This window comes from Neolamprologus brichardi, chromosome 8 (assembly GCF_056152115.1).
Source record: "Neolamprologus brichardi isolate AB-2024 chromosome 8, ASM5615211v1, whole genome shotgun sequence".
Taxonomy (NCBI): Eukaryota; Metazoa; Chordata; class Actinopteri; order Cichliformes; family Cichlidae; genus Neolamprologus; species Neolamprologus brichardi.
This window is the reverse complement of record NC_142111.1, coordinates 19,083,375-19,106,692: the sequence shown is the minus strand read 5'-3', so window position 1 is coordinate 19,106,692 and position 23,318 is coordinate 19,083,375. Positions and strand designations below refer to the sequence as shown.

General features: G+C 39.6%; 1 protein-coding gene across 1 annotated transcript in view; it reads right to left on the bottom strand.

Moving 5' to 3' along the window:
- Positions 1-23,318, bottom strand: part of pgs1 (phosphatidylglycerophosphate synthase 1) — a 44,630-nt gene that overhangs the window by 9,588 nt on the left and 11,724 nt on the right. Inside the window, exons 2-8 of the mRNA XM_087844766.1 lie at positions 21,764-21,974; positions 15,008-15,085; positions 9,603-9,702; positions 9,325-9,514; positions 6,213-6,391; positions 1,893-2,092; positions 496-787 (exon numbers count right to left, since the gene is read on the bottom strand). Coding sequence (XP_087700892.1) covers positions 496-787; positions 1,893-2,092; positions 6,213-6,391; positions 9,325-9,514; positions 9,603-9,702; positions 15,008-15,085; positions 21,764-21,974 — 1,250 coding nt within the window. The remainder of the gene's footprint in view (positions 1-495; positions 788-1,892; positions 2,093-6,212; positions 6,392-9,324; positions 9,515-9,602; positions 9,703-15,007; positions 15,086-21,763; positions 21,975-23,318) is intronic.

Below are 23,318 nucleotides of genomic sequence, written 5' to 3'. Positions count from 1 at the left end.
GAGTCTGTCCAATTTCAGCACCGGAGTGAACCAGGTTTCATGGATTTAACAGATAAATAGGGCCTGCATTGACGTACAGCCCATCTAAAAAAAATAATAATAATTTGAAATTCTAATATTGCGTCACTCAAGCACTAATTAGCAGATGTGTGTGTGTGAATGGCTGGATCATCAACAAATGGCACAGCTGAGTTTGGGGGAAGCTACATTACTGTCCACAAATCTCGATCCACCCTCATTTCTTGAAATGTTTCTTCCAAGACTTCCAGACTTTCTTGGGATTTTTAAAGTGCTCTTGAGCAACAGTTCTCCAGGCTTCTGAAAGCCTTTTGTTATCCCAGGAATTAAGTTAAGTCACTTAATACTGACTTATGAATCATTCAAACATAAAAAGGCAACCAAGAACAAACTATTTGGCAAGGAACCAATTAGGTTCTTTGGCTTAAGACTTTCGCACATTACTGCATAAAGTATATGTAGTTTAGTGTCGCTCACCTTTAGCGTGGAAGGTCCACTCTGGTCGGTGGTACTCATGCAGGTGTACCCTCTCCTGCTGGCCCCCCTGGCACACCCGTTTGTAAAACTGCCTGGCGATGTGAGTGTACGCTGCAGGGATTGCTCCAGCGATGCCCTTGGCCCCAAAGAACCCGTTGACCTCGGGGGAGGCGGTGAGGATACGGTAACTGGCTCCAGCCTTGAGCACCAGCCGCATGTACGCCCGGGTCAGATTGAAGTAACCCGATGTGAGAAACACAGTAGACTCGGGTCCGGCATCGGTCAGCAGACGCTGGAGGGATGACGAGAGAAAGGAAGTGAAGAAAAACCCCAATTTTCCATTATTTTATTCAGCTGACTACATAGACAGTCTGTTAATGAGACGAAAACCTGGTTATCATTTCATTTCCTTTGTTTACTCTACAAACAATAATAATACAATAGTTAACTAACAGATTCAATTCTTCAGGGAAGGCTTTCCACAAAGTTTAGGAGTTTAAGAGGTCTGACACTGACGTTGCCTCGCAGTCCCTGAAAGGAGTTCTGCCAGGGTGAGATCAGGACTCTGGTGTGGAAGAAGTTGACTGGCCTGCACAAACTCACTGATCCATTTCTTTAATGACCTTTGGTTGGTGCACTGGTGCGCAGTCATGTGATTTGATTTGGATGGATGAGTGAATATTTCTGGCAATATAGATATCACGACATGAGGAGTGGCTCGAGACTTTTGCACAGTAGTGCATATTTTATTTTATAACCTACCATAAAAACTTTGTACTGAAAATATGCAAACCGCTCATCCAAACAACCTCAAATTCAACACTGCACTTTCTCAGCTTTCCATCAATACACCCATTACGCCTGAAGTGTATCGGGCTGACAGACAATGATTTCTCTAATTATTCGTAGAATGAAATTCATTTTTATTGCTGGTAATGGATTCATAATGTCAGGAACCTGATAAGAGTTTCCTTATTGTTCAGCTCTGACTTTATTATTACTTACATTTATTGGTGGCTGAATTACAGTATATTGCGCTAGCAATCATTTTATTATATTTATTCCCAGAATATGTGACTATGAAACAAATAATTATCCTTGATTTATGGTTTAGTAGTCATGTATCATTTTATTAGTCATCTGCACAAAACATGTAATGAGTGGAGGGTTCATCCACGCTCACAATGGCCCTTTGGGTGGTGTCTAAATATATCACCGTTTACAGAAACAAGCAATGAGTCGGGTAATTACAATGACAGAAATCTGCATTTATTTCTTTTATTTCAGACCACGCGATAACCAAAAATGGCTTCAATCCCTGAAGAATTGAAACCGTAAAAAGCAAAAAGTTCATTTTAACTACAGATGTACAGATCAGATGAGGTGTTGAGGCTCACCTGTGTGACCTGCTCGTCCACTCTGATGCCAAGAGGTTTCATCTGCACCAGGGGGAACACCCAGGTGTCCTCCTCCACCTCGCTCATCCCCTCATCCTCAGAGTCCTCCGACTGGTTCAGAAGCCGCTGCCTAATATGGGCCGAGTTTACAACCTCCATAATCCGCTTCCTCGCCACTGCCGAGAACTCTTGCCGGTTGCCTAGTTGCCATAGAGATACAGTAGGAGTGAGTGTGGAGCTAGAGGACTGCAAGTGGGAGACGGGTCAGCCTGATCTCTGGGTCACAGTGTTCTCGGTCGTGTGGTCGTGGTACTCATGTTGTAGGGGAATAGAGTCAGTTATACAGTCACACTGTGATACACCAACAACCTTTCTGAATGACAATTTTTCACGAATAACATTTAAAAAATGCTTAAGGTGTGATCGGGGATGTCAAACTCACTTTACATCATGGGTCACATACAGCTTTGTCTTAAAGTGGGCCAGAAAGGTGAAAATCCCTTTTCTGTCAATGTAAAGTAGTTTAACTGCACATTTAATCCCTGCAAATCCTCAATGCAAGAAAAAGAAGTGCGATATCATGAGTAAGTCTGTGTAGGATCTCAGTTATCCAGGTCATGGCAGTCTAAGAAGCTTAGAAAGAAAGCGAATGGACTTTTTAAAAGTTTTGTGAAGATGTTTCACCTCACATCCGAGAAGCTTCTTTGTATTTAAGCCCGAGTGGGAGTTGTCCCGTAAGATTACAGATGGATTAAAGAAAGGAGTAAAAGAAGCCATCTATGTCCACTGTGAACGACCATCTTTGAACAGATGAGGTTGCTTACGACAACAACTCTCTGCCACATACTTTTAAGATCCCTTCCCAGACGCCTCAACCCCCACTCACGTCAGGTGATCTCAATAGGTCACTTGATAGGGTGAAGCAAGGCCTCACAATGGTTTCAGCTGAAACCTCTGCTCATAACGGCCCACGCCTTTTGTCACACCTTGGCTCATGTCGTGAGGCACATGATTAATAGAGGGTCAACAACTCCCTTAAGGGACAACTCCCACTAGGGATTAAATACCTGGGATTCTCCCGCATTTGGTTTTAGAACTGAAGAAGCTTCTCAAAGGATAGGTGAAATGTCCAGTCACTTTCTTTCCAAGCTCCTTAAATTTCAGGAGTGCATCTCAGTTTTTCTGCACGATAAAGAAGTGCTGCTGTAATTAATGAAAGAAATCTGTCAGCACGACTCTTTAGGCTTAAATTGTAAATAATAAATATTTAAAATTACAGAAAAGGTTCTGTCAGCTCATTGCCCAGACTGAATTATAAATTTAGAAACTTTTTGTTAACTCAGAGAAAAGCTGCTATTTTATTTATTTATATATTTTACTGTGGACACTAGGGCTGTGCGATATGACCAAAATCTCATATCCCGATATAAGAATTCTATCATCCCGATAACGATATAAATCACAAAAATGTAACATTTTCTGTAAATTCTGTGAATTTCGGGCAGCTCAACTTGCGGGAAGTTTTTCCAGCTGCGCAGCTGTAGCTGAAGTCGAGTGTTTTAACCGATGCATGAAACAATACATTTTTAGGCATAAGTTGTAAAGGCCGTCGTTTTCTTTGTGAGTATTTATTACATGGCGTGCTGCGGGGAAAAGCCTGTTCTAATGTTTGAGTCTAAGGTTTATTTTTTAGCACCTGGCGGCTCTTTTTTAATTCTCATCCGTAAATAATCTGCTATTTCACGTGATTCAGTTTATTTTGAAAAGTCTCAACAGGATCTTGAGCTTTATTGTGAAAGGTTTATGTGGAACATAAACAAGCGGACACGGGATGCTATTACCGTTGTTGTTGCTAACCACAACACATAAAAACAGGCGCTTGTCCGTCAGTAGTGTGGTTATATTAAATATAAGAGAAAGAGAGAACTTTAAGAAATTAATATAGCCACTACAGTGACCATCAGAACGATGAAAAAATATTGCCGTAAACAGTTTATTTTGCGACACCACGAAAAAAACGATAGCATAAAATGAAACGATAGACGTTTTTATATCGTCATCCGATATATATCGTTATATTGAACAACCCTAGTGGACACAATCTAAAAAACACATCTGTTGTTTTTGCCAGGCCAATTCTGGCCCCTGGTTTAAATAAACAGCGCGGAAGGAGTTAAAAATGATGGCTATATTCATGCTAAGTATTCAAAATTGAGTAGACAGAGCTTTCAGCTACGCCACATTATCAGCAATCCCAGCCTTTTAAAATGGATTCACAGTCATGAACGGCACAAAACATTGGAGACATCACCCATCGGTTTGTGACGATCTCTGTTTGCCAAGACCGGGGCTGAGGGTTGTTTTCCTGTAAAACCTTTCTGCAACCAAAATGATCGCCACCCAGTGATCATTTAAAAAAAAATTCAAATTTAAGTCACTTCACTTTTCGCACTCGAAAGTCCATCTTTTATACCATTTAGGTTTCCTGCATTAAACTTACAGCACAGGCATGGAGCTCCAAACCGACTTCCACCTAAAAGAACATTTAAACTCGCCTACATCTTTCCAGCTCTCCGATATGAGACACTGAAATAGATTTCATTAAAACTGAGTTAAATCACAGCACTCATTTCAGTCTCTTGCCTACGGAGTCGTTAGCTTAACGCTGACACTTTTTTAATTTTGAGGGCTGCATTCCATTTTAGGACATCAAGGGACGACTGAGATCGTGGGCCAGTTCACAGAGCAAAATGACACAACGTGTCCAAACACTGAAGCTTTGCACTTCCTCTCTAAAAGCTTGCACTGCAACCATAACACTGCAAAACCTGAGCTTTTTTAATTATCCATTTAGACCATGTTCACATTGTTCTTACGGTTTTATACTATTTTTTTTTTATTGTACTATTTGTATGATCATTTTTATTATTTTACAGGGAGATTGTTTATATCAGAGAATTTGCAGATTTAATTTAGTTTATAAATTTATTTATTTATTTATGTATATATTTGGGAGGTAAAAGGAGTAAAGGAGCCATTTAAGGAGGCTTGAGGATCTGACTGAGATGCCTCTTGGACAAGGTGTCCTAAGCATGTCCCCGGAAGGCCCCAGGTAGACCTGGGACATATTGGAGAGGTTATGCCTGTCGGCTGGCCTGGGAACTCCTCTGAGTCCCCTGGATGAGCTGGAGGAGGTCTCAAGGTCTTTGCTTAGGCTGCTACTCCCCTGACGCGGGTAGAAAAAGGATGGATGTATGGCTGCACCTCGCAGAAAAAGTAGCTAAAAGTCACAGGCACACAGCTGGCACTGAAGAAGAGCCTGCTATTTAAAACCATTTATGCACAGCCAATCAGAAGAGAGCTGGCTTAAAGTGAGGAGAACTTGTTTCAGATAGAGGATGAACTGAGGGGCAGCACTCAGTGTGAGTATTTTGAACTGTGAATCATGCAAAGTTACTCTAGTACAAGGATAAAATTATGGAGCAGGAAATTAATGTAATAAAAGCTCCTTTTTGGAGTTCCTTATATCAACAACCACACTCGTGTGAACACATTAGCTGGAAAGCTCCTGCAGTCTGTTTGTGCCATTCCTCTGATAACACCAAATGCATGTTGCTCATCCTTGTGTTAGGACAGATGACCCTACAGGTGAGCAACCTGCATGACGTGAGCCTTTAAACAGTCTTTAAATCATCAGTTATCACCTTCTGCCTGCAGACAAACGCACTTTTTCTTTTAACGCCATTCTTACAATCAATAACAAATCTCATCAGTCATCTTCACAAATGTCTTTCACTAGAATTTCTCCAGTGTCTGTGTGTGTGCGAGCGCGCCCACGTGCGTGTTTGTGAATTAATTATGTGTGTGTATCAGTTCCCATTTCATATCTTCTTCCAGCAACACTGTGACATCACAACTCTATTCCTGGTGTTCGTTTCCATGGCGGTCCAGTCCTGCAGACATGATGTCATTCATCCCTCAAACGAACATCCTGGCAGCCTGCACTCCAGTTACGGACACACTGTACAAATATGTGTGCGTGTGCATGTGCGTGTGGACAAAACCCTGACAGTTTCACATCCGGCTCCATGGCTAGCCAACCGCAAGAGCTCGCTCTACATCTTCCTCGCTGTACTCTCACAGAGCTCTCCTCCCTGGCCTGCATCTGGCTTGTCTAAGCTTTCAAGCTCCATTAGCAAACTCCTGGAGTTGAAAACTGGCTGCAAGTGAGCATGGAGTGTCACATGCTGTCAAAACATGCTGAGGGTAAACATCTGTCTTTGTGCACAGGCCAGGGATAGAGGAGTGTTCGGTTTCTACCTTTGTACGGGTGCACCATGCCCTCGAGCATGGTGACCGAGTCGTCGGGCTGGAGCTGCAGGGAGACGTCTCCCACGGCCTCCACCAGGTCGGAGAAGAAGTCGGCGACCTCCCTGCAGTTCTCCAGCAGCACGTACCGGTCCTGTCTGTTGGTGAAATACGAGTCGCTCAGGTTGGCCCTGAAACACAAGATCCGGGAAAAGTAAGAGTAGAGAAGGAGGAATAAGGAAGCTAGTGCAGGGGTGGGGGATCTTATCTTATTGAAATTTGGTCATATGAATATTTTTCTGAAACTGTATTTATTCAAGAGGAAGGGTGGTGCCATTCAAGTGAAATCAACACATCAATTATCATGTACTCACGAAAGGAAACTGAGACAAAAGCCTCTAAAGCTGCGTATTCTTTTTAGCTTTAGCTTTTTTAAAAAGAGGTGGCAGACACAGCCTTAACGGGGGGATCCAATTCATTTCATATGATACCCAGTTCAAAATAATCCTCGATTATTCTGTACCAGGCTTTGGAGCAGCCAATCACAAAGCCATTTTAGCATTCTCCACCCATGCTTTTAGCCAACGGTTTGTAAGTTGAGCTGAGTCACACAGCTGCTTATTCACAACATCTCCCAGTTCTGATTAAAGGATGCAACATTACCGGTGCGGCTTTATGAGTTATTAACACAGGATTAATTGTGACAGCCCAACATGTCGTTAATCGTCAGTAAAAGTTTTTCGTGGGCCCAACTTAACCTACAGGAGCGTCTTGTGAAACGTGCTTTGCTGCCAAGGAGGAAATGAACCGATCGCTTGTTAGAATGAACACAAAGAATGTCACGACTTCTTTAATGCACCGACACTGGCACAGTGCCAACGTCCTCCATACTTTTATTGGAAATTTTCTGCATATTTATTGTGAAATGGGAAACGCATCTTCCTATTTCCAGTAAAACTTTAGGGACTCTGAACAAGATCACACACGACAGACAGGAGATAGGAGAAGGGCGGGTTCAAATATATGAAACTGCCAAAACATCTTATATCACATCAATATGAGGTGCCTAGAAAGAGTCAGGCCCTCGGGGTCAAGACTCGTCAACAGAGACTAATACTTGGAAACATTCCTCAGGATTTAAGTGGAAATATCTTCAAAGGGGCAAGGATTCTTGTTTTAAAGAAGTGAGAAACTTCTATCAAATAAATGCCAAACACCTCGAAATGTGTCTGAAATCAACAGGTTATAACGACTTAAATTATTTTAAAAAAGACCTGCATTAATTAACATGAAACACAAGATTCACCTGCGTGGTAACAAAACGCAACAGTCGCAGCTGTAAATATGTTTTAGTCGGTTTACATGGTGGAAGTAAAGAACGGCGCTTCACGTATCCTTTGTTTGTTTTAATGTTATGTTTCCAAAATCCCAGCGATGTTGATTCTCCATTTCACAGCCGTAAGTTGAATCTGCATGTACTGAAATATGACTACATTACAAACTTATCCTGACAGAGTGCATCCCAGACAAAAGATGAGCCTTGGTAACAAAACGTAGCTATAAAGGAGCCCTGTCATATGCGGCTACTTGTCTTGTTTACCCAACGTTAAACTGGTGCAGCAGATTATAAAGCTAAGACATCTGTGTTAACCCACACACATGATTCATTTTTGTACTTAACAACAACAAAAAATGAGTGCACTGTACATATAGCACTGTGCAAAGGCTTTAGGCCACCACCCATTTCTTTATATTTTAATAGGAAAACAGCAGAGTGATCTAGTAGAACATACATGGAGGTATAATATATAAGGCAACAATTCAGTTTGTACCATTGTAACGAGCTTAAAAGTCAGTACCTGTCACCCTCTGTTTATCTTTGGCTTTTTCCTTGATTCAGCTTAAAAAATAAAAAATAAAAATTGAGCAATTATGGGTTTTTTGAGGGGTTTTTTGCAAACAGGCTGGTAGTAACCAAGTGCTTAAATATACAATTTAAAATTTGTTCTTTGCTGTGGTTATGTTTATACAAAACTGGTTCCTCTCTGTTGAGCTAGGGCCCTGTTTATCCTTGAAAGACTAACAGGATCGGTGTGAGATGTCTTAACAAACAAAAACAAAGTTCGGTTATTGTTATTCTATCTGTCTAAAGTATGTAACTGACTTCATTTTCCTGGAATGACCTAAGTGAAGGTAGTAAGGCACTGACAGGCAGTGCACCAAACCAACATGTCTTGCTTTCCAGTCATAATTGGCACACAGCCACGGTTGCTGTTAAACTGGTAAACTAAAAATTAAACTGGGGTTAAAAAAATGACTCAGCTGAAACAAAAACATGTTTTTTTAAATTAAATTGTCTGCTTTTAACATATGCTCGTAATTACACGTTTAGTGTGAGGAGGCTTTGGCGCAGACACTGGGAGGTCATGACTGTGAGTCACCTCCCAGCAAGTATGTTCTCTAGCACTGATTCTGATATTATTATTATTGACCTCACCAAATGCATATTAAAACCCCGACTTTAGTTTTTTAATCTAGTTTTTACTTACTAAGAAAAACTAAACTAAAGGAAAGAAAAATAATAGTGAAAAAAATTCCAAAGTATTGCAACCCTGCATATTAATACATTAGTTAACATTATACGGCGGTGTTTACAATGATGCACAAAGGAGGACGACATTGGATGGGCATCAGGACCCCTTGCTCTCCCTGTTCCTCCTGCACACTAATGCATTACAGTTTTGAGGGTACCATCAAAGTACTGAATAACTGTAATACTTTCACCAATTTGGCAGAATATGTCTATGCTAAACTCCTTTCCTTACTTTCCCCTTAAGCCACAGACTAAGGTCAGCGTGCCATTTTATGTTCTGAAGAGAAATGGACTGGAAACCACAGCACTGTGCCCACTGGCCATGGAGCAGCTCCCACTGAGCTCCGTTTTCCCCGAATACTGCACGTCAAAACAAGCACTGAAAACATTTTTAAGCTAATCCAGTAAGCACCTGCAGCTTGTGAAAACAGGCAGTTGCCTGGAGGTGGGACAACTTTATTTTAAACTTCACTCTGAATTCAAACAAACACACAGGGAGTGTGGAAAAAGGTCATACTGACACCAACATACCCACTGATGATGATGCTATCATCAAACAGGTAGACTTTGATGTGCTGGACTCCGATGGTCTCGTTGAAGCGCTGGGGGACTAGCAAGCGCAGCAGCCCCCTCAAATCTGGAGTGTGGTACAGAGATACCCTCATCTGAGATGTGAAGCGCTGCAGCAGAGGTAGCAGCATGGTCCTTGAGTTAATCTTTCCTGCACGTGAAACACAAGTCACACAAATACAATCAGGATGATGAGTGGGGAGTTCTGTGCTAACCAAATGCAGGAAACCGCTAACAACCTCGTGATCCGCGTGTGTAGTCAAGCAATACGGAGACTTTCAGGTTTGGAGACTGGCTGTTGTCCTGGGAACGTTGGAGGGCTTCCTCCATACAGTCCACCTTTAAAAAAAACAAAACACACACACACCACAGTTAAAAGAATTCTGCATCAACTTAGCATGTAATTCCTTTAAGAAAGAGTTTAACATGTGATCAAGGGCTGCACAAAAAAACAGACTTCCCTAGGGACTGCCATCTGTCAGTTGCATGCTGTAGTTGATTCTGATTACTGTTATTTTTAGTGGTGGTTCACAGTTTCTAATCTTTAGTGAGTGTGCATTTCTCAACACTTGCTACATTTGTCTGTGTCAGGAAAGTTTTGACTACAACAGAAGCGTTGTGCTGTGACCCACACTTTTAGAACAGATGCTGTAAGGCACAGAAAATAGTTCTCCAGGGTGACTTGGTTATTGTGGCAGACACTTCAGTCAGAGACTTGAGTAATGTGTGTTTCAGTAATTCGCTGACGAAGCCTCGAGCTACTACCCTTAAAGTGTGGGATTAAGAGAGATAAGCTCATTTCCATCTAACTCAACACCTACAGAATTTTGCAAGCTTCCCATCTGCCGCTGTATTCACACAAATTACGGGAATTGTGGGAAAGTCCTCCCTGAGAAGATGTGATGATAATAAACGGGTTCACCACAGTGTGTCTTTTGTCCCGTTTCCCTCCCCTCACCCCCAACCATCACAGCAGATGGTTGTTCCTCCCTGAGCCTGGTCTTGCTGCAGACTTCTTCCTGTTCAAAGGGAGTTTTTCCTTCCCACTGTTGCCAAGTGCTTGCTCATAGGGGGCTGTTCGATTCTTGGGGTTTACTCTGTATTATTGTAGTGTCTTTACCGTACAATATAAATAAAACTGAATCCCATTTTGATTGTAAATGGATTATCTTTTGATTTGCAGCTGTTTGACAGATGAAATAAGGTATTTAAGGTGTGCCTTCTTACCCAGATCTCCCATGAAAAAGATTTTAATTTAACCTCCTAGGACCTGGCGTCGACATATGTGGACATCACATTTTGGGTTGTCTTGACCACAATATAAAATTTTGCTCTACAAGGGCCTGATATCCTCTTCGCAGAAACTACATCAGGTAAAAAGATAATCCTTTGTTTTTACATTCATCAGGTCCCAATCAACCCAAATAGCAAAGAGAAATTAAAAATGCATGCCATGAAAGCGTTTGGGTCTCAGGAGGTTAAGGAAATTTTCTGGTTACATATATAAAACAGCCATTTTATGCAGTTCTCGAAACATCAGAGAATATTTTAACCTACTGTAAAGTCACAGAAAAAAAAGGCATTCGTTATGTGCCATTTACAACATTATTTTTTCCCTGGTTCAAGTTAACACTACAGGACAGGGACTAATCGAAAGTTTGACTTTTATCTAAACAATGTTAAGAAATGAGGGAAGCTTTAATGTGGCTCAAAACAGCGTAACCTCTCATCATCTCTCTCATGCTGAGAGTATTTGATATGGGAAAAACCAGCTACCACAAAGAAAGGGAAATACAGCCACAATACCGACAGATTACTTACAGAGTGAGGACATTGGAAGGTGATTCTAAACACCTTTGCTGTGCAAAAAAGAAAAAAAACAACAACAAAAAAACCACTATGAGCAAGCACTTAGTGAGAGTGGGAAGGAAAAACTCCCTGTTAACAGGAAGTAACCTCCGGCACAACCAGGCTCAGAGAGGGGCGGACATCTGGCATGATAGGTTAGAGTGAGTGTAAGAAAACTGCACAGAAAAGCGTTTAATCATTAGTAAAGATTAAAGTTTATTTCTCTATATTTTTTTCTAGGATAACGGGAAAAGTGCAAAATGAAAATGAAATGTCCAAATATACATGGAAGCATATAAGCCAAAAATAAATAAAGGTTTGTACAATATTTGGTATGACCACCTTTATTCTTCAAAACAATCTGAACTCTATTAGTTAAGCTTTCCTTTAATTTCTTTAAGTATTCTTCTGGAATATTTTTCTAGTCTTCTTGAAGGGCATTTAAAGCTCTTATTTTTTCTCCTCCCTGTGTTCTCATCCTTTTTTTAATGTCATTTCCAGTGAAAGTTCCAAGATGGAGACATAATACAAGGAAACGGGTTAATGGCAATTGATTAATTCTCAGTATTTATCAAACATCAGCTCCATTTATTGTCCGCTTACTGAGCGTGGGAAAAAATGACTCACCCCTGCACACAAAGAGGAAACGGCTGCTCGACAGAGGACGCCACTGGTGGCAAGCGAAGTCTTTTTTGTGGCCTGCTTGGTATTTGGATCCCTACTGATATGAAACAAGCGCTGTTTTACTTCTGCTAAATTGTGCATCTGGTGCCCAAATACATTCACAATGCGTCACCCCGCAGTGTCTGTTTACATGCCAGTAAAACATTTCGCCTTTCCAGTAGAGAGCTCTTTAGGGACCACCAACACTTCCAGCTCTGGAAGTTCCTTGAGGCGTAAATCTGACAATGAGTGGGAGCTCTGAGGAAAAAACGGTTTATTTCTGTGAAGCTGAGAACCAGCATTTTGTTATCATTCTCTGCAAGACTGCTTCAAACGCCTAATACTATTAAATGTAGATTTTTTTTTTAAAAACGGAGTCCTCTATTGCGGTCAATCTTAAGCAGACACACTTAGCCCACACTTGGAGATGTTGCTTTTATGTTTTTTAAGTTAATCTTAAGTTTTGTGCATGTTTCGCACAGTAAACAACTCCACCTGACAGATAAAGGAGGAGCAGCAGAAAGATTGGGGGGGGGCTAATGAGGAAATTAAAAACATAGAAGCTTTACTGCATTTAATGACACCTGGAAAAATTTAATCTTTATGATTTGAAAACGTTTAAGAGCTAGAGGCCCTCAAGGTTCCTTAAGCCTAATCCAAAATGTGCATTTTTAACATCGACTTCTGTCACAGAGGAAACCATGGCCAGGAAATAAAATAAAAAAGGAGAGTTTTTATATGTTAACAGTTGTGTTGACCAACCAGCTATCCCTTATAGTGTTATTCAGTGACCCAAAATGCACTTTTTCAAGTTTTCTCTTGTGAAAACAGATAAAATATTCAGGGCAGTAAAGCTTGCTTCTGTTACTCTACTTCATAGACATTAAATTGCTCTATTTCTGCTGTTTAAACCTTGATATATGCCATGAAACTGATGCTTAAAGTTGGCTGCAAAAAACGTAAAAACCTGTGTTGAACAGAAACTTCTGGCTTTAGGTTGCGACACCTGGATTTGCTGTCCTTTGACGGGCTTATAACTCGCATTGCTTCATTAAACATAATAAAATTACTGCATATTACATAAATCTGCAGATTCTGATGGGCGTCAGGTGGGGCACGCATTGATTTTTGATGGAGTAATCTATCTGTAGGCTACCGTAGCTCTATATTCGGACAAATAACCAAGATTCGTCTTTATCGATTTGTTTGCTGTCGGTTTCCAAACCACTAGATGCGATTTTCTGCATTAAAACTGTACTAATTCATATTCTATGGGATCTGGGGGATACTGGGCTAATTTTACTAGTAGGTTAAAGCTACTTGAGCACAACCAAACCACTGGGAAACAAGTTCTCTGTAGTGATGAATCATGCTTCTCCATGTGGGAGTTCTGGCAGCTTGGCCAATGGTACTTGTCTGACTGCTTTGTGCACAATGTAACGTTTGGTGGAGCGGGGATCATACTGAAGACCAGCACTGGTCTGGCTTTTAGCATTGTCGCCTCACTGTAAGAGGGTTCTGGATTCAAACCTGCCTGTGTGGCACTATGTTCTTTGCTTGTGTGTGTGTGTGTGTGTGTGTGGTTGTCGTCTGCCTAAGTCGTGCCCCGTTTTTTCCCCTATGACAGCTGGGATCGGCTATAGCGCCTAGCATGCAACGATAGATAAGTCGTCAGGAAGATGAACACTTGACAGCCATGTACTCAAAACTACAAACCATAGCTAATTAGTTTTTATTGTAACCTTGTACAGGTACAGATTCCCTCTCTCTCCACCTCCACCTGAATGACTGTGTTCTACCTCATTTTTATTACTCTTTATTTTTGACACTGCACTTAATTTCGTTGTACTTGTTCCATTGACAATAAAGATTCTGATTCCAAGCAAGTGATTTTAAAAATGTTGCCAAAAAAATAACCCTACACAAAAGCCAAAATTATAGAATTATTTGCCCGGTAGCATTGTTGCACGTTCTTTAGCTCTCTTGTAGATATCTAAATAATATCATTATCACTTTTTTTAACCCTTAAGCAAATATGTGACATTGTGACCACATTTATTATATTTTTTATTTCATTTTTAATGTTTTTCCTTTTCAGTTCCTTTAGTTTCCAGGGTTTATCCTTTATTTCCGGAAAAGATTTTGTTTATTTTTCATTTTTTGAACTGGGACCCTGTATTATGTATATCTATGTTTACTAGTTTGCCATCCTCTTGTCCAATGCTTGACTCTTTAATGCCTCCTATAAACCAAAGGAATAACGGAAAAGCTTATCTGCAAGTGCAAATGCAGGAAACAAAATACTCTAGCCTAAAATCTACAACTATAAGCACGCTGCATAACTTTTTCAAGATAAACATGCCTTGCCCTCAAATATCAGATTGTTCCCATTGGCTGCACCACAACTTAAGTAAATATGCTCTCCAGGCGTGACCGAATACCATCTAGTCTGTGCCGAGCCTGGGATCAGGGTTGCGTTGGTGTATCCAGGCTTTACGTTGAAACTGCACCTGATATTTGCATTCCTTTGTCTAAACCAAAGAACAGACTCATATTTTTGCACTGCATGCACTTCAGTTCATCGAGTCCAATTTCAAGCAAACCCAGGCTTGAAAATAAAAACGTATTGACTCACATTTCTAGTAATCCATCATCCTGTGAGGTTACAGAGTTTGGCAGCACTCACAGCTGATCCCAATGCTTTTAACTGTAATTAAGCATGCTGGCTTGTCTGTGCCTTTTTGCTGTATTTCACCCTCTCCACTGCTGCTTGTACCAGTTTGAAAAAACATGAAGCATGAGCATCATTCCAGACTGTGGTTTGTTTTGGGTTAATGTTGTTATGCTAGGCTTTTCAAGCATAAAGCACAGCAGGCTGTCACATGCCAATGCTGGTCTCCTTATACCCATAAACCCTTGCATTTTGGGGTCATTCCTTGTAGTTGATCTGGAGTACATTTTCATTCTGAACAAACCACGCAGTGGGCGTCCTGGAAGAGAAGTCTGACTCATACTTTCTGGCATCTCTGGCCAGTAATGGTATTGTTCTCACCTGCCTAGAACTAAATTCTCTAGTGTTGTGAAAACATAGAGACACACACGCACATGCTTGTGTAAATGCCACTTTTCTCACCAGCTCCTGCTCCAGCTGACCGGTTCCCAGATAGAGGGAGGCCATCACCACCCGCCTCTGTGCAGTCTTGATGCGAGCCTACGGTAAAAGGAGAGGAAAAAAATACAAATAAGGAATCCCAACAGTGAATGTGAGTGCAAGTCTATGTGGGCGGGAGCTGATACTAGGAAATGATAACGTATTCACAGGAGTTACATTTCCCGTAGCCACATGCAGGCACCTGGCCTAGGGCACAAGGAAAGAAAGCAGTTGTAGTGCAATCATGGGACTGACAAATAAGGAAAGGAAACAGTGTTTATGGTGAAAAAAAATAATCTCCCAACTCTCAGTAATTTTAAAAAACAAGAAAAGAAAGAAAAAAAAACAAAATATAAGGAATTTCATGTTTTACATTTTAGTGACATTATGAAATCATTTATAGTGCTGATGGATTGGTGTGTATATATATATATATATATATATATATATATACATATATACACACACACACACACACACACACACATAGATATACAGACAGACAGATCTATCTATCTATATATCTCTCTCTATATATATATATATATATATATATATATATATAGATATATATCTATATCTCTATCTATCTATCTATATATATATATATATATATATATATATATATATATATATATATATATATATATATATCTATATCTATATATTTATATATATATAAATATATATATATATATATATCTATATCTATATATTTATATATCTATCTATATCTATATCTATATATATCTATATATATATATATATATATATATATATATATATATATATATATATATATATATATATATCTATATCTATATATATCTATCTATCTATCTATCTATCTATCTATATATCTATATATATCTCTATATATCGATCGATAGATCGATAGATAGATAGAGATAGATAGATAGAGATATATAGATATATAGATATACACACACACACACACACACACAGATATGGAAGAATATCTAATGTCTTTGCTTTTTTGAGCACAGAATTTAGTCCAATACACCTCATTCATCCTGGTAAGTGGCCTGGTTCTACTGGAAGTCACTGGAAACATGACTATGGCAAAGTATGAATACCTTTTCCTTTCGTACTTTACTCTTCTCATCTTTCTACTATAAGTTTATCTGGGCCTCATCTGTCCAAAGGATGTCTTTCCCAGAACAGGGCAGGCTCCTTCTGATGATTTCTGGTAAAGCCTAATCTGGGCTTCCTGTTCTTGAATGCAATCAGTGGTGCGCATCTTTTTTGTAAGCCCTTTGTATTTACATTCACAAAACATCTCTTGACTCTGGCCACCTCCACAACTTGACTGACTTGAGAAGATGTTGTGAGGGAAAAACTACTTTCATTTCTTAACAATAAAAACAACCCTTGAGGTAAAGCTAAAAGCCTGTGCTTGAATCTCATCTTGACTGTCTCTTTTAAAATCAGCTGTGGTGGTGTACGGAGGCAAAAACTACAAAAACTGTATCATTGTTCAAAAACCAAAGGAGCCATCTGTGTATAAACTACCTGTTCATCACTAAATGGCAGACTCACACACTTAGTGACTACCTGCTGAACGCAGTGAGCCACTAGACAGCTACAGGATCAACTTTTTCCCCCTCAGAGGCTGTTAATAGACCAAAACCAGTGAGAATATTGGGAATCTAAACATCAGCTGTCCAGAAAAACCAACCCAAAATGGAAATGCAGTAGCATTTATACAGCAGTCTTCTAGTCTTACTGACCACTCAGAGCACTTTAACTTAACCATACAGTCATACAGTGCTATACCCCTTATCCTTTACCACCATTTTTCTAACTCCAAGCACCAAATAACCTAATATTCATCTCTCTGCACTGAAGGAGGAAGCCAGAAAACCCCTGAGAACCCAAGAAGGCAGAACATACAGACTCCACACAGACTCCTACCTGCCATGAGGCAACAGGGCTAACTGGGCTGCACCAACACGCTGCCTGAAATGGGTAATTATGCTGCTCTATAACTCCTGGTTAAGTAAACAAATAATATCACATAAGATAAGGAGTCACAAATCATTTATCCTTTCCCTGAATGGGAATAACGTTTTTAGGGCATTCAAAGAACTCCTTCAAGTTATCATCTAGTTAGATTCCCATATAAAAGGGTTATGAGAAGATTTTTTTAAAAAACAATGATAAATGCTTAGTGTGATTTTCTCAAACCCAGAATGATACCCTAAAATTCAAAAATTCTAATGAATCATTTAAATTTTTGTAAGACACAAAAATTGTAAAACTAACATTTATTTGGTTTTGCTTAAAAAAATATTTTTTTTAAATGTCAGATTTTAAAACAGGTATGATTTCTTTAAAAGGTAGACTAAACCGTAATTAAAAACAAAATTCCTTTTACCGTCAGTGGAGATCATTAATAACACTCAGGGCAGAAGAAATACAATGATGTTTTACAATTTGTGGGAAGTGTGCCTTTAAAGCACGCACATCTTAGTGAATAACAAAAAAAATCCTTAAATATTTCTGCACCTTAATGCAGCAAGATCTTCTTGCTTGTTTAAATACCAGTTAGACAACCACAAAAGTTCCTCTTTCTTTTGGCTTCTCATGCCACAAATGTTGCGACTTGATCATTCAACTACAAGTGATGAAAACAGTCTTCTGACCGTAAGTGACGAAACCGGAAAGAGTAGATTTTGTGCCAGAGGTGATCTAAAAATACTTTCAGGTGAAACCTTCCCAGCAATGAGGAAAAGTCAACACAATCACACCCATTCAACACATTCCGGTAACATCCTTTTAACATCAATAGTTTTTCTTATGCAAATATGACACGTTTGAAAATGCTTTATATTTCATGCACCGTTTTCAAACCTTCTAATATACATTTATATTTATAGAAGCACTGTGATTGCATCTGAGCTCCAAGTGATAATAAAATGAAGCAAAAATTCTTCCTAAGTAGAATTAAGAGCCAATTTCTTGCATATAACAAATCCCTTATTGTTCAAGTCTAACTGTGGATTTGCATGAAGGAGGATCCTGCCTGAAAGTCACATGGGTGACGTGTAACTTGGAAGAAAATCATGTGTCTTTGTTCTTTGAAGCTTTAAATGCCCCCTTGTTGTAAGAAATATGAAAAGACTTCAATGTGGTGACGTAGTTATTTCATTAAAAAAAAACATCTTTTTAGTAGTTGAGCTTTATTTTGATGTTTACTCACTGTGACTCTGCACACAGTGTTTCAGTTTTGGTTTATCTATTTACTACACTGTAAAAGTCAGACTTTCTTTCAGGATTATCTTATCAGAAATTTCAGCATTTTAAAAGGTGTTTCAGTTATTTTATTTCATCATTTAAGAGACTGAGGCATTTAAATTTATCATTCCTCATCCACCATCGGGTAAATAATAGTCTGCAACTATCATCGAAATCTCTGCACATTTTCTTCAAAGCAGTTCCCCCTCTAAACTGTCTCAACTAAGAGCAAAGTAAACTATGCTTAGTGGGATGTTACCAAATACTATATAGTACAGACTGTAGCCACTGTGATGTCACCCATCGATTTGTAAAATCCTGTTTTGAAACTACAACTTCGCCATTATGGTTGTCGCCGACTTTGATTTTACAAGATGGAACTGAACATCTGGAACACGAGTACCAAGTTATCAGTTAACGTGCAAGAACCGCCACCAATGCTGTTTGCTTAAGCAAACGGGATCCATAAACTGAATAGTTACACATAACAAATACATAAACCTGATAATCAGTGCTAAGTAACAAGAACAAAAACAGAATCTGACTCACTAAAACTGAAGTACAGACTTTGAAAGTGCTGTTAGTAAACTTCTCTGCACAGTAATCTATATTTCTTAGGAGTGCAACGATACTCGTATCGATATTGAACCGTTCGATACAGTGCTTTTGGTTCGGTATGCATATGTACCGAACAATACAAAATTTTAAATTTATTTTATCAACTTTTCTTCTGACGATGCTGTCTGTGTTGACAGCTCAGTGGATCTGCGTTCGACTACTCCGCCTAGGCTGCACTGTTGAGCGCAGATCCACTGAGCGCAGCGCAAGCTAGCAAGACAGAAGCTAAACTCGTTGCAACATGGCAAATTGAACCTCCCCCACCCTCATTCAGATCTGGCGTTTGGAACTATTTTGGTCTTCATGTGAAGTATGACCCTGAAGGTAAGCGTGTCATGGACAAAAGTAAAACAGTATGTCAGATGTGCCACACAATGCTCAGCTACATGGGTGGGAACTAGTGCGTTAGCGCAGTTTGCTCGTTAACGTGTTGACGCCCCACGCACAGGGCGATCTGCGGTAGCTCGTTAACGAAGATTTGCCGTGTTGTGGCGTTAACGTCATTTCAGATTAACGCTGACAGCACTAGTGGAAACAACGAATATGACTGCACATTTACTCTGACATCATCCTAGTGCAAAGACAAGTGGAAGCAGACAAAAACAACAAGCACGCATGCTACAAACTTTACCCGAGTCATTTAGACAGCTGTTAGCACATGATTCTCCTTATGGGGACCTGATATGCTGCTGAGAGTATACCCCAGAAGAAGCGTATAGTATAGCTTTTATTTTGGAAAGAGCCATTTCTCTGTAATAAACTCTCTTTTCCAAAGATGAGTGATTTCTCGATCAGATAGATTTATTTTTTTATTACTTTGTTGTTTCAGCAACATTAAATTTAAAAACTGTACGTTTGAGTTAAAATATATATTTATAATTTTAATAAATGACAAATTAAAAGAGCATGAACATTTTTTTGTATCGAAAAAATATCGAACCGTGACACCAAAGTATCAAACCGAACCGAACCGTGAATTTTGTGTATCGTTGCACCCCTAATATTTCTATCTTCAATTATGTTAAAATGCTTCAAAAAGGCACCAACACCACAAACACAGTGGAGAGTTCCTAATTAAGCTGACAATTCACTCGCAATACAAACTTTAATCTTAACAAAATGTAAAGTGACAACAAGTTATTTAAAATAAAGTAATCAAGTGTTTATGGACGGGTAAATTAGTTATAAAAGATAGAACATTTTTGTACCAGATTGTAAACCGTTTGTTTTAGTTACAGCTGTATTCGGGATATTCTAAGATGAGAATCGGTGGGGATCGGTTTGCTTTTGGAAACCAATTCCAGAAACCGCTTTTTGGCAATTCTATGTTAGCTTCATTTTTCAGCCCCAAAGCCTGCAACTGTGGATTTTATGTGTGAAATATATTTCCTGGACGAGTCTCAACTTCCCAGAAGGAAATAAAGTTTGGGCACAGAGCCTACTTACAGCCGTAAATAAAAAAACTCAACTCACATATCTCGTCTTTCTCACACTATAACTGAATGGCACCATTTTCTCCAGCATGTAATCCTTCATTTAACACTGAAAAAACAACCTGGTTCAGTATACAGTGGTCCTTGGTTTGTCGCAGGAGTTACATTCTAAAAACAACCCGCGACAGGTGAAACCCGCAAAGTAGCCAACTAGGGCTGTTCGATATAACAACATATATCGGATGACGATATAAAACGTCTATCGTTTCATTTTACGCTATCGTTTGTTTCGTGGTGTCGCAAAATAAACTGTTTACGGCAATATCTTTTCATCGTTTTGATGGTCACTGTAGTGGCTATATTAATTTCTTAAAGTTCTCTCTTTCTCTTATATTTTATATAACCACACTACTGACGGACAAGCGCCTGTTTTTATCGTTAGCAACAATGACAGTAACACCATCGCGTGTCCGCTTGTTTATGTTCCACATAAACCTTTCACAATAAAGCTCAGGATCCTTTTGAGACTTTTCAAAATAAACTGAATCACGTGAAAGAGCAGATTATTTACGGATGAGAAGTAAAAAAAGAGTCGTCAGGTGCTAAAAAATAAACCTTAGACTCAAACGTTAGAACAGGCTTTTCCCCGCAGCACGCCGTGTAATAAATAGTTACTTATAAAAAGTTACACACGGCAGCAGAAGGAAAGATGTCAACATCTACATTTAAAACTACAGAAACTAAAAGAACCCATTTGTAGAGGGTTAAAACCAGAATAAAAAATGAACAATGTGAGCAATGTTCCCTCTAAGCTGCGCGCATGCGCAATTGCGCACTGCTGGCACGGTCTCTGCGCACAGAAAATCTGCGTTGCGCACAAAAAAAAAAATCTAACCTGAATTGAAAGGCAAGCTACGGTTGTAGCCACAGCTGCCCTCGGGCAGACTGACAGAGGCGAGGCTGCCATATTGCGCCATCGGCCCAACTGGCCAACACCAGGTGGGGTAAAGTGTCTTGCCCGAGGACACAACGACCAGGACAGAGAGCCCGGGGATCGAACCGGCAACCTTCTGGTTACAGATACGCTTCCCAACCCCCCTACCTTGTTTTTCCAGATTGTTTTTACCAGAGAAATTATGTCTGGATGCCAGTTTCCTCCTCAAGTTCTCGTCAGCATCAACTAAAACATGTTTGAACAATTAATCATTGTCACCTGCAATGTGGACACTGCAGCAGAGTACACAGAGAAGAGTCTACTGTGATAATAACGCTTCCTTGGTTACCTTGTGGAATTTCATAGTGATACATGTATTAAAAGTCAACACAAGTGTCAGTCTATCAAGTTTCATATTGAACAGACTAGAGCTTTGTTCTCATTTTTAAAATAACTCCTGTGTAGTCAAACCAGCTAACATGCTCTGAGACAGACCTTCATTGCCTGGTAGAATTTGTCAGGTGACGTCAGAATGTGGATGTGGGAGCCTGGCACCCGGAAGGCTGGTACATGCTCTGCCATCCATCGGAAGTGGCTGCAAAGACCTTCTGTTTGCTGGGCTCCGTCTGAGCCAGTGGGCCTGGAGACGCGATGAGGGGCTGGGTCGGTTTCAGCCAGAAGAGGGGCAAGAAGGAGCATGGAGGACCTGCAGGAAACACGGAAAGTAGAGCAGGAAACTCATTTTATGTTGATAATGATCTAATTAAAGCAACTAGAAAATAGTCTGATCAATTTTCTTTCATCCCCAGAGGGGCGGGTTAAAACTGAAAAATAAAAAAGGCATAAAAATCAAGTTATCAAAGAACAGACGCTCCATAACAGCTTAGAGCTCTTGTATGATTTCAATTGGTGCCTCGATCAGCTGGCAGTTCAAGGCAATCCATATGACTCGAATAATAACTTATCAATAATTAATAACTAATCTCCCATTTACACTCCACCATATTCCATTACATTTATGTATTACAGGTGATCATCAATAGCAGAATCCCTCGAGCAAAGATTTGTAATTAGGCGGCTGCATTTGCGGTAATGTTTTTACCATAACTAAATAGATGACGTCATAATGACAGCTGTAGTGACATAGGGAACCTAAATCACACACAAAGTTTGTAAAGAAGTTTTAAAAAGAACAGTTTTCCACATCCAAGGATTTATCATTTCCTCTTGATAACCTGTAACAAACCTACTGAATATTATTTGCAGGGGTAGGTGAGCTCCTCACCTCTTAAGTTCACTACCAAGAGCTTGTGACCTTAACTGAGGTTGGGAAAGGATCAACCAGTAAAGCAAAATTAATATTTACTCTTAATATATCTGTGTTTTAATAAGTATTTAAATTGAATACTATTCACTTGGGTTGTACAAAATTTTAGAAACACCTTCACCACTGTGAAGATAAATTCTGCTTGCCAAAATTACAGAGGAAGTTATATTTCAAAATGAGTTAAAGATTGTTCTTCTGTTAAGTGGCTGACGCAACAATCTCATCCAGCAGCTTCTCTGAAACGTTCAATCATTTATCAAACTCTTCCTCTGAAGGTGGACCTTATGGTGACTTTGTTATGTAAGCTGCTGCTTCCAGGAATGACGGTAAACTTTGAAATCATCATGATAGTTACACAGCATGTATTTTCCATCAAGCTACAGAACAGTGTCAACATCGAGGTTATAAAATGATTTAACCCAATCTGTATTAAAAGCTTTAAAACTGCTAATCTCAGTGTAATGTTTTGTAGTCTAAAGCAAGTGACTAGTCAGCAACACTAGAAACGTTTTGCCAATCCATTTGCATTCTTCCCTTTAAAAGTGTGTATGAAAATCGAGCTTTACATGTGGATTTCAAGGAAAATCTACTTGTTGTGGCCCAGATTACTTGTGGAGACGATCACAGGAAGAGAATCATTTTGGAGGTATTGGCTGTATCCCAATTCAGGGTGTGCAGCCTTAAAGGCCGCATTTTAAGGCCGATTACATCACCGCGACGCGA